Source organism: Vulpes lagopus, chromosome 7 (assembly GCF_018345385.1).
Source record: "Vulpes lagopus strain Blue_001 chromosome 7, ASM1834538v1, whole genome shotgun sequence".
Classification (NCBI taxonomy): Eukaryota; Metazoa; Chordata; class Mammalia; order Carnivora; family Canidae; genus Vulpes; species Vulpes lagopus.
The window spans coordinates 31468158-31480350 of NC_054830.1; the positions used below are offsets into that span (position 1 = coordinate 31468158).

Sequence of the window (12193 nt, forward strand, 5' to 3'; positions counted from 1 at the left end):
AATGATATGATGGGCCACGATGGTATCTGGTGGCCATTGTGGAAAACAGGGTCAGATGTACTACTGGGAAACCACTGAGGAGTGGTTTAGTTGTGTCTTTGCTTATTTTCTTGTCCATCTGTCACCACTAAAAGGTAAGCTCCAAAGGACACAGATTTTTACAGGTTTTGTCCCATGCTGGTGGCAGAAGCTGCTCATTTGCCCATCAGCCATCTTTCCCTTCATCCTTTTAGTAACAGAATCCCCACTTCCCCGTAGCATTTGTTGGGTGTGTGGATGCGTGCTGGAGAGCATTTCCCAGCCCCTCTTGCAGCTAGATGAGGCCAGGCATCAAAGCAATTGCCAATAAGCGGGGAATAAAAGTCATTCTTTAACTTCCAGGTCTTGCCTTATGACCTCAAGACGATTGTCTTCTTGCAGGCTAAACACAGCCATGATGAAGATGAGCCATTTCAGGGCAATATCTTTGAGAATGGCTAAGCCACAAAACAGAAGGAGCACAAGTTCTCTGATAGAGCCTGAATAGAGTCACCAATGAGATCTGACTTCTGCATGGTGAGGAGAGAGAAATAAATATCCATGCTATTTTGGGATCTCATCCTTATAGCCTCTGTTACAAATGGAACCGTACCTCCCCAAAATTCATATACTGAAGCCCTAACCCCTCATGTGGCTGTGTTTGGAGATATGACCTATAAGCGGATAATTAAAGTCAAGTGAGGTCATAAGGGTGGGGCCCTAACCAACAGGACTGGTGGCCTCATAAGGAGAAACAGAGACACCAGAGATCTTGATCTCTCTTGTTCTCTCTCGCTCTGTTTCTCTCTCAGTGCTCACACCAAGGGAAGGCCAAGTGAAGACACAGTGAGAAGGCACATGTCTTTGAGCCTTACCACCAACTTAGGCAGTACCTTGACGGATTCTCCAGAATTGTGAGAATAAATTTCTATGGTATAACCCACCCACTCTGTGGGATTTTGTTATGACAGCCCACATGGACCTCTACAGCCGCCAGCCTGTACCCTCCTGCCTATAACACGCCCGGAAATTAGTAGATGTGCAACAATATTATTTGGGTAAATAAATGAATGAAAAGAATAGAAAGACAATATTTAATTTGCATAGTGCTATAAAAATGTAAAAGATGGACTGACTCTAAAAGATGGTATCTATTCATTCAGCCATCTAAGCATTCATCTTCGTATCACCCTGGCTGTATTTGCAAGGAAACCTGGCCGCCGAACCCTGACCAGCGCCTTCTCTCCCACAGTCCGCCCCCAATCTATCCATTGTCAGCTCCTGTTAATTTTACCACCTCCATCACTCTATAATTTTCTACCATTACAACAGTCCCAACTCCATCCTGGGGCCTATTATCCCTTGTTTACTTTGTGATAATTGCTTCCAAACCACTCCCTTTCACCTCCCATACTTGAACCTGTCACAGAGACTTCTAGTTGCCTCTTGCAAACTCACTTTGCCTTCTTTCATGGAAAGAGATCCTTCATTTTATTGAGTTTGGCAATTCTCTCTGAACCAACCCGGCTTCCCTCTTGTTTCTGCAGGCCAGGTGCCACGTGACTAAATTCTGGCTGAGGAGCTACAAGTAGAATTTATTATGTAAGGTTTCCAGAAAACCTTTTTATTTTTTAAAAAAGATTTTATTTATTTATTCATGAGAGACACAGCGGGGGTGGGGGGCAGAGACACAGGCAGAGGGAGAAGCAGGCTCCATGCAGGGAGCCCAACATGGGACTCGATCCCAGGACTCCAGGATCACACCCTGGGCCGAAGGTGGTGCTAAACCGCTGAGCCACCCGGGCTGCCCTGGAAAACCTTTTTAAAAGAAAGATAGAAAAAAATAAATAAAAGAAAGATAGAGAGCTGGGACCAGGCCACATTTTGCCCTTTTCTCCACTTTTTCCTTCTTGTTGCCTGAAACTTGGGAGTGACTGCTGGAGCCCTAGCAGCCATATTGAACTATGGAGGATTGAGGAGAGGAGATAGAGCAAGAAACTCTGCCCCTGATGATTTTGTAGAGCTGCCATGCCATTAAGTCCACAGAGTAGAAACTCCTGCCATATAAAATGAACAAATTAAGCCCCCAAACCCACTTTAAGCCTCCTGTTTTATTTGTTCATTTGTTCCCCATCACACAGAAAAGAGAGGAATGTCTCTTTCAGAATCACGTCAACTGATTTGAATGATGCAAAAGCAGACCTTGGTGACAGTCCCCATCCCTTATTTATCTCTGGAGTGGCAACTGTAATTGATGGGATTAAGAAAATATGCCTTTTTCTCAATATGGCAATCCTAAAAAATTAGAAATATTTTCATTCCTACTTGAATCAAGAGTCCAGAAACTATGTAAAATACAAATGGTTGGATGTGGTCATGGTATTTATTCATAGTATATTTTCACAATGTATTAATAAAGGAGAATAACACTTATTCATACACGGAGTATAACTTCTTCTGGAGCCTTCTGGAGTTTGTTTGGGGTTGGAGATTACTGCCAGGTTTTTTCTAATCTCCCTGGGTTGTGGAAGCAGGTAGGATTTCTCAAATTGAGTGTCTGCCATGGGTCATTGGCAATGACTTCCCTTCAATCTGGTTAGAGGGCAGAAAGACACCGACTTCAACTTCCATTTTGGAAATAAGTAACAAGCAGTGGATTAACGGAAGATCAGAAAGACTCAGGCATCTTGTACTCCACAGTTTATGTCTTCTAACAAATGCTAATTACGGTAGCAGCCATGAACACTGGCAAGGTCTTAGGCTCATGTCCTGAAGAGAAGTCAAGTCACCAGCCAATGTATTTTAGCAAAAGGCAATCCTGATGACTAAGAACCGGTCCTGAACTTCTCCAGGTGTGCTGGGGATGCGGAAGGTCACTCCATTTTGAGCATCCTCTGTCTTGCAACTGATAAACTTGGACACCACTTTAGAACATCTTGGCAAAGTGTTGAGAGGATCTCACTTTCTCGGTATCTCTCTATAATGAAGCTGCTTTGGAGTTTCCTCCATTTAACTTCAGAGAGATCAAGGCACCATGAACTGAAGCAAAGTATGAATAACAACAACAAAAAAAAGAGCAGAGTCCAACTCTCTTCCAAAACAGGCATGTCCAAAAATAAGGATAAACAGCTGGTCTATTGTTCCAAGTGATTCTGTCCATTGCAAATTGTCCTTCCATTCCTCCCTTTTATTAAAAATGTTTACATTTCTGAGTCTGATGATCATTTAAATATATACAATATACAGCACCAAGGCAGCAATTTTTTTCCCAGAGATCACATGAAACTGAATAGATAGTTAACATAACTAATAGCTGGTACAATCTGTGACATCACTACGTTACTTATTGGCTGATACTTTCCTAGAATTGCCAAAACACACTTACACGACTCTTGTAGCACCTTGATGGCAGCTAGGTTGTTTTAAAAAAAACAAATTACAATTTTTAAACAGTAGCAATAAAATATTTACAGATAGAAAGTAAACAATAGTGTACCGTGATAATGAAGGATCACTTTTGTCATAGTACTACATATAATGTAGAGTACGTAAAATGCAGTGATCTGACTGCAAGGGACAAAATAATGCAAAAGGCAGTCATAATAGAATCATTTTACGTACAAAAATATTACATTACAATAAATAATTTCAAACATAAATATTAAACTTTACATCATTAGGATATTCCACATATATATACAAACACGTATATATATGTGTATATGTATACGTGTTTGTATATATATGTATATATGTGCATATGTACACACACACACTCATACAAGTCCTCATACACACACACACACACACACACACACAAATTTAAGGTGGAGGTATTGCTTTACTATCCTTCATCCATCCTATAATGGCTTCCTCTTCAGAGCACCTGAAAATAAAGAAATCAAACAAGAAATGTAAATTGTCTGTCTCAAATTCCATACGTAAGTCAAGACTAGGTAACCCACACATTTTTACATATAGAATTTTTAAAAGGACACTTACTATTTTCTCTAGATTTTAAAAGTGATGTATGTTTGCTATAAGAAACATGGACATATCAGGGGAGTATAAAAAGAATAAAATAAAAATCTATTAGCCTGAAATCTCTCACATGAGATAATGCTCTTCAAATAATGGCACATTTCCTTCTAGTTTTCTTCTAGGCATACATGTAAATATTATGTATATATACTCACTCAAATTTTACTACACTTAAACACATATAAAACTATTTTACTAGATATAAAATATGTAAAATACATATAAAATGGGGATCTCTAGCAAATACCTGCTGCCTTTGCCTGCCTCCATTCCATTTCCTCTTTTCTGGTAACAAACTCCTTTCTCTTCTAAATGAAACTGTCAATCACCTAACTCCAAGGGGGTACATGATCTCAGTCTCCTGGACATTGTGATTGGTTCAGAAGTGCCCATGTGACCAAAGAGAGCGTGAGTTCTTGTGCAGAATGGATGCTGGAGGTGAGCGTTTATCTGGGGTCGTGAGCTGCAAAGAGGATGTAAGCCTAGAGCTGCCAGGGAGCATGGAGGGGGAAGATGGTCTGCCTGAGAATGAAGCAAGCCTTGATAACTGATGGGAGAACAAAAGGGTCTTGATGAGTCCCTTTGAGCCTCTGGATCCACCTATGTCTGAAGCTAGCACACCGGTGGGATTTCTCAGTTTTTTAAGGCAGTACATTTTCTTTCTTTCTTTTTTTTCCCTGTTGCCTCTTGTAATGGAAACAATCGTAACTTAAGATCATAATTTTGAATATGGATGTTTGATTAAACAGCGAAATACTAATATGTAAATGTCAAGTAGGTACTCTTATGTCAGGATCTTGAAGAGCCCCACAAAAGAATGGGCTGCTGAACGCTTGAAGTAAGTGGTAGCAGGGGTAGCATGGGTTGGCTGAACTCATCCATCGAATCTGAGGGCACTGGGACAAGCGAGTGACCAATTCAGCCTGCTGCCCAGCAGAGGGAGCACTTGCCAGCATAATGTAGTTAGACCAGGCTCTGTCAAACCTTAACACGCAGGACTCTCTTGTGGATTTGTTCAAATACAGATTCTGATTTTGTACGTCTTGGGTAGGGCCTGAGATTTTGCATCACAAAAGGTGCCCAGAGGATACTGATCATGCTAACCTTTGGATGACACCGTGAGTCACAAGTATATGGAACAGGGCATTAATCGAAAGCTGGCTTTGGGGTAGGGCACTGATGGGTTCTGACAAAGGCAGAAAAAAAAAGGCAGAAAAAGAACCGTGACCTTAAGCAAAGCTACTTAACCATGTGAGCCTCAGCTTCTATCTGTAAAATGAGGATAACAGCCCCATCTTGTGGCTTTATTGCGTGGATTCAATGAAATAATGCCACAAAGTGCTCAGCATGGTGCCTGACACATAGTCAGAGCTCACTGAAGGTCATTAATGTTACTGTTGCAATGCTCTCGGGCAGTATCTCGAAAGTGAATCAATAAGTCACTTGAATCAGAATTCCCTGTATCAGAAATACAGATTGTTAGATGTGTCAGAGACCTAAGGACCTCTAGAGATGGGGTCCAGGGAGTATCTCTAATAACTACCTGATGTAGAAAGCTCAGGGACCTCACATCCAAGGGTGGAGAAGAGAGGACCTCAATCACGTGATGGCAGATGAGCAGGAGAGAAAAATAGTAGTGAGTCACTTTCAAGAGGCTTCATACAAAACTTTCTGGGGGCAACTGACCTGCCTACATATGCTACTCAGTAGTTTACAGAAAGAACAGCAAAGAGAGAGAAAAAGAGAGAGAAATGTGGGACTTACTTACCTTAACTATAAAATTCGAACCTCCAGGCCAGTGCCAGAGGACGGAGTACATTTTCCACAGTAACCACCACATTTTCCTATGACCCGGGTACCGTCCTGCAAGAAAATGCATTGCTCTTAGACTATCCGCTTGCCTAGTGTTTCCAGGGCTGACACTGGCTTTGGAGAAATCTTTCTTGCATGCACAGGAGGTAGGCCTTCTGGACAGAAGCAGAGCCCAACATCCTCACGTGTTTTTAAAACAGGGTCTGGGATCCTTGGGTGGCGCAGCGGTTTGGCGCCTGCCTTTGGCCCAGGGCGCGATCCTGGAGACCCGGGATTGAATCCCACATCGGGCTCCCGGTGCATAGAGCCTGCTTCTCCCTCTGCCTGTGTCTCTGCCTCTCTCTCTCTCTCTCTGTGACTTTCATAAAAATAATAATAATAATAATAATAATAAAACAGGGTCTGACAAACTACGGTCTGTGGGCCCAATTCAGTCTGCCACCTGTTTCTGTCTGGCCCATAAATCAAGAACAATGTTTACATTTTTAAATGGCTGAGAAGAAGCAAACCAAGAATAATATTTCCTGACATGTGAAAATTATATGAAATTCAAATTTCGGTAGCCATAATAAAGTTTTCTTGGAACACGGCCACGTTCATTCATTCATTTAATGTCTGTGCCTGCTTTCAGGCTCCAACAGCAGGATGAGTAGTGGTGACAGCTCTCATTGCTTTACACTGCTAGTCAGCACACTGCAAATCACGGTGACACAGTTGTAACTTGGCAGTATTTTGAATGCTGTGCGTATTGCCATATCATAACATTTTGTTTTATTTTATTTTTTTTATTACCAGTGTATACCATCATGTCACAACAAGAAAACAAAAGCGACTTTGATTGTTGCTCTTTTAAGGTACCTTGGCATGTGAACTATTCTGTTATCAAATTTAGATGACAAAGCACTGTGTTTCTTTTGCAATGACACCACAGCTATGCTCGAAGAATACAACATATGCCAATGCTACTAACCTCAGCCTCAGCACACATTCCCAATTCACAAGGAAAGCAGTGGTCGTAAATTCAGAAAATTTAAAATTGAAGATCTCACCATAGTGTAATTTCTTCCTAACAATAAAACTAAAACCAAGTGAAAATAAACAATGAAACTGACTACGTTTCCAAGTGGCTAATATGTTAGTTAGCCAAGCAGGAAAACAGTTTACCCCATGGTGACTTAATCACATCTTGTTTTATCATAACAGCCGGGCAAACGTGTCCAGAAAAAATAAATTGTTTAAGACTATTATCCTTTTGGTAGGAATAGTTGCTTGAGAAGTTAATGACATTGAAAGCAACATCAATAGTCAATGAAAACACAAAGCAAATACTCTTGGGTGGGTTTTTTTTTTTTTTTACTCTTGATGAGTTGATGGGTATTATCAATATTATTCAGTTGTTTATTTGAGGAGGTGATGTGGAGTCTGAAGTGACTAAAGAATTAGCTTCTGTGAATAGTCTGTTGCAGAATAAGTTTAGGCAAGAAGATTTCAGAGAGGCTGAGAAAACTAGCACAGGATAATGGAAGTGGAATCTACCAAGATGTGTTGACAACTGACAGTGGTAAAAAATATGTAGAAGCTGAGAAAGCTTTAGTTGGCCAAATTTACAAAGCTCATAAAAATGTAAGATGTTTGAAGCCTGTCATTATTCAATGTATTATCCATCAGTAGGCACCCTGACGGTGTTACAAAACATCTATCAGGTGTTACAGAACCAGTAATATCAAGGGGAACATCTTTTGCTATCGTAAACTTATCCATCATTGGTTTTATAAACTTTTTTTTATCAGATATTGAAGCTGAATACCCTGACTCATGCTACCATCCAGCAGTTTGATACCTTAGCATAAAGTTTCACTGTGAACTTTTGAGCTCAGGGCTGGGATTAAAATTTTTCTGAATGAGAACTGCTCTCAGTCACTGTAACTGGACACTCACTGGCTTTGGACATTAGCTTTTGCTATGTATTTGACAATATTTCTTAGAGAATTGATCTTAAATTTCAAGGCAAGACTTCTACATACAGGGATCCCTGGGTGGTGCAGCAGTTTAGCGCCTGCCTTTGGCCCAGGGCGCGATCCTGGAGACCCAGGATCGAGTCCCAAGTCGGGCTCCCGGTGCATGGAGCCTGCTTCTCCCTCTGCCTGTGTCTCTGCCTCTCTCTCTCTCTGTGACTATCATAAATAAATAAAAAATTTAGAAAAAAAAAAAGACTTCTACATACGGGCACAACTTATACTGTGGTAATGTTATTTTAATGTCAATTAACATTGTTCCAATCATAAGTAATGTGAAGTTGCTTTATGTACTTTCCATTCTATTGAAAGTTAAAACAAGCTACATCTCATGCCACATAAATTTTTGGTGGATATATTTTCTGAGCCTGAGCTGCTGATCCAGCAGCATCTTTTAGACTTTGATGTAAGTGCAAATAAAATACCATACTTCAAAATCCATTTAACAAGGCAGTCGGGGAGCTGCCGTCTTGCCTTCAATAGCAACTCCTTAATCTGCAATGTAATGACATGCTAAAGGATGGATATCAAGAGAAAAATCTAACAGAATCCTAGAAATGCTTGCCAAGGCATGAATATTCTCAATTAAAATTATATGGTTATGGCCTACATCAGTGTTTATGTAAAAAATATTTATAAAGATGAAATACAGAAAATCTCATCTCTGATCAGCCTTAATAAACACTTATAACCAATTTTTATAATAGAGAATTAAGCAAAATATTCAGCTAATTAAGTAAAATATTATCCCCCCCCCAACTATTCCATTCTTCTCATTGGTAAGAATGTATGACCAAAAAATTGAACTCAATCATTATTTTTAAAATTGAATCAATAAAAATTTTGTGCAAATTTCTTTTCACTTTTGTCATATAAATACATATATAATATTATTGATTTTGCCTCCTGGCTGGCAAAGTTTAAAATGTTTAGAAATCAATATAAATTATTTGTTTTTTTTACAGAAGAAGTTTGCTGGCCCCCAGTCTATCCCTTCTGCTTCTCCAGATTCATCTTGTGATTGTCTAGATACCATCCTTTCCCTCTACCCCACCCCCTGTCTGCAGTTCTTGCAGTTGTTCTTCCAACATGCCCCTTGTAACACAGGGCTTTGCACCATGTCCCTCTCCCCTCTGTGTGCACTGGACCACCCTATCTTTTGACTATTCAATTCTTCAGAACCCAGCCCAGGGCCCACTTCCTCTCAGACACCTTTCTTCTCCAGTTACCTGCCGCATAGCATCCTATAAAACTGAGTAATTATTTCTTTACATCTATTTTCCTGCCACAATGTAATCCCCATAATAGTAAAGCCACTGTCTTTTTCAGTTCCAAGGTCCCTAGAACCCAACAGTGTATGGCTCAAAGTGATACTAAATACACATTACACATCTGTTAAATGAATGAATGAGTGAATGAGTGAGTGAATGAGAGGCTGAAGCTGATGTATGTTCTTCTTTTTGACCTGCGATTCAAATTGCTTGGCTCTTTCCCCTAACACTTGACCATGCTGCAGAGAACTGTTTCCCTAACTGTGACATTGTGTTGCACTGTGTAATTTACCATGTCACATTAGCCACCCTCCACCCCTCTATTCCTGCACAACATTTGCCATTTTTGATGTTTCACATTTTCCATGCTTGGGAAAAACACTGTGATGAAGCCTATTTGTGCCTGCATTTCAGGATATCTTTGGGCTACATTCCCAGAACTGGGTCAAAGGCATGAAGATTTGCTTTCTGTGGCCAAACTACGAAAGTTTCTTGCAAATAATGGATCATCTCATTTAAAAAGAAAAAAAAAAAGTGTTGCCAATTTAACAAGTTAAGAGAACAAGATAGTTTCTCTTTGAAAAATTTGCTTCCTTTGATTATGAATGATACTGAGTTGGAAGAGTGATTTCCAAGAGCCTAATTGGTCCTGCATTTATGGGCTCATATTAATTCTGGAGCCAGTCTGACACCACCAACTGGATCTGATGCCAGACCAGCCTTCTAGCTGTTAGGAACTTTCTCCCCAGACTGAAGCCCTGGTCTGCAGGCCTTGAGAATGTTGACGTGCTGGAATGTCTTCTGTTTCATCCAAACTCATGCTTTATCCACACTCTCTCCTGACCTAGCCGTGGAAAGAACCTGGGGTCGGACTGCCTGTGGTTCATACCACATTTTCAAATAACCTAAGCCTCAATCTCCTGGTGCGTCTGTAAAATGGGGATGATATTTGTCTCCTCTCAGAGATATGCTGTAAATGCAAGAGTGTATGTAAATTGCTTAGCAGACTAGTTGGCCTAATGTACATGCTCAAAAAAATATTAGCTATTATTATCATAAAAGTCATTTTTATGCGTGGATCTTCATCATAGCCTGTTCTCAAGGAGATGAGGGAAAGTCTGGGTAATTATAAAGTTGCTGATAATGGCTTTGCAATGTTCATGCTATTTCACTAATTGGGACGCTGTTAATTTGATTTAGATAAAGTCGGAGCTAAAACTTATCATTTTTACTACAGAGTATAAAGAAAAAAACATACTAAGAAAATGATTAGCATAAACATGATTGTCATGGAAACAGTGCCTACTTTAGAGAAAAAGGTATATTTTCTGGTATCTTAGGAGGACTCACTAGCATACAGTGAAACACTAATTATAAATCATTTTTATTTCTTCATTAGAGCAAGCTCTCTGAAAATCTCCTTCAAATGAATATTCTGTTAGCTTAGTTTGAGCTATTACATATAATTAAAATGAGTGACTCTGCTCCATTATGAATAGTTTATATTTCACACTCTTCGCTATTTTTTTCTGGTTCTCTCTGTTAATATGACCAAGGGAGGTAGGATCATGTGATTTAGAAAAGTTAGCACATCTTTCATTGAAGTCTTTATTTACATCTCATATCCTGGGCACATCTGGGGGTGAGGGTGCATGGAATGTCATTGGCAGAGGAGCTTGGTATTTCAACATCTTCTCTCTGATCTCAAGTCTGGGCCATGGTCCCCTTTCCATCTGTCTGTCTGTCACTCACAAGCAGAGTAGGAACTCATGATTTCCTGAGCACAGCAGGTGAAGCTAAAGCATCCCTGGGCCATGGGGGTGTCCCACCTGCCTCATTCCCAGGTGGAGTGGGGGGTCACAGGGACAGAATCTACATGGTGCTTTGGGGGCCAGCCAGATCCAGACTCAGCCTTGGCTCAGGCCATAGTTCTTGGTCTTTCCACATTTCCCTCTCAAACCAGCCTATTTCCTTCATCCCCTTGGCCAGCTCCTAAAACCTTCCGGCAAGCCTAAGGGCCAGGGAAGGGTGATAACATTAAGAGCTAACACTGGTTCTGTGCCTGGTATCTGCCCAGGGACAAGCAAACAGCTTTTGGTTCCTATTAGGCATATGCCCTACAAGAACCCAGAGATAAGGGCCACCAGGATCCTCATTTTATGGAAGAAGAAACCAAACCCCATGCCCCAAGAAGTAAAATAACTTGCTCCAGAGCTGGAAGTGCAGGAGCAGGCAATCCTACTTCAGAGTCTGAGAGCTGAATCTCTGTACTCTGCTGCCAAGGTGAGCTTTCCCTTCAGCACCCAGGGCTGCCCGCGGGTGGCCGGGAACTGAGATTCCTGCACCAAAGCAGCATCACGTGCTTATCCTCCACTGCCCCCCTTCTCAAACTCCCTTTCAAGATTGGATGAGAAATCTGGGAAAATGGGGTTTAATGCATGTAATTTGCCCAATAAGTAGTAGCTATTTCAATTATAAAAGTAATAATTTTTATTAGTGAAAAATGGGAGAAACGTCTTTCCATTACCCAGGGGGAGCCACAGTCAACCTGACAATGAGACTTATTTTTACCAGTCTCTTCCTGATGATGAGACAGTGTCCCTGCTCACCAGGTGGTTCTGGTGATGCAATTTTATCCTGGATGACTAAAGTTGCCCCGCAGTTCTGCTTGGGGAATGCATTTTTTGCCAACCAGGTTTGGAGAATTGAGGTTTTCACTACACCTTTTCCCCTGTAGCTTCCAGCAGAAAAGGGAAGAAAAGTAAGGAATGATGATTTGAGGCTGAATCAAAGCAGGGCCACTTGGAGAGGAGAGGATGATGGCTGGCCAGGGTGTGTGTGCCACGGAGGACCGGGGGCAACACTGTGGTAGGTGGTGGTGGGAGCGGGACATTACACAGTCCTGCAAACTGTGTCCCATTACACAGAACACTGGTTATTTGATGAAATTAAAAGGTACAACTTTGAAAAGAGGGTTCTGGAGTTGGCTTAACAGGTCAGTGGTTCTCAAAATGTGGCCCCAGGTCAGGGGCAATA

General features: G+C 41.0%; 1 protein-coding gene across 3 annotated transcripts in view; it reads right to left on the reverse strand.

Moving 5' to 3' along the window:
- Nucleotides 1-2385: 2385 nt before the first annotated feature.
- The window catches only part of ADAMTS9 (ADAM metallopeptidase with thrombospondin type 1 motif 9), a 161590-nt gene continuing 151782 nt past the window's right edge, over nt 2386-12193 (reverse strand). For all 3 annotated transcript variants that reach the window (XM_041761923.1, XM_041761924.1, XM_041761922.1), the window contains 2 exons: nt 5828-5922; nt 2386-3904 (listed from right to left, as the gene is read on the reverse strand). In XM_041761923.1, the coding sequence (XP_041617857.1) occupies nt 5833-5922 (90 nt within the window). In that variant the 3' untranslated portion in view covers nt 2386-3904; nt 5828-5832. The remainder of the gene's footprint in view (nt 3905-5827; nt 5923-12193) is intronic.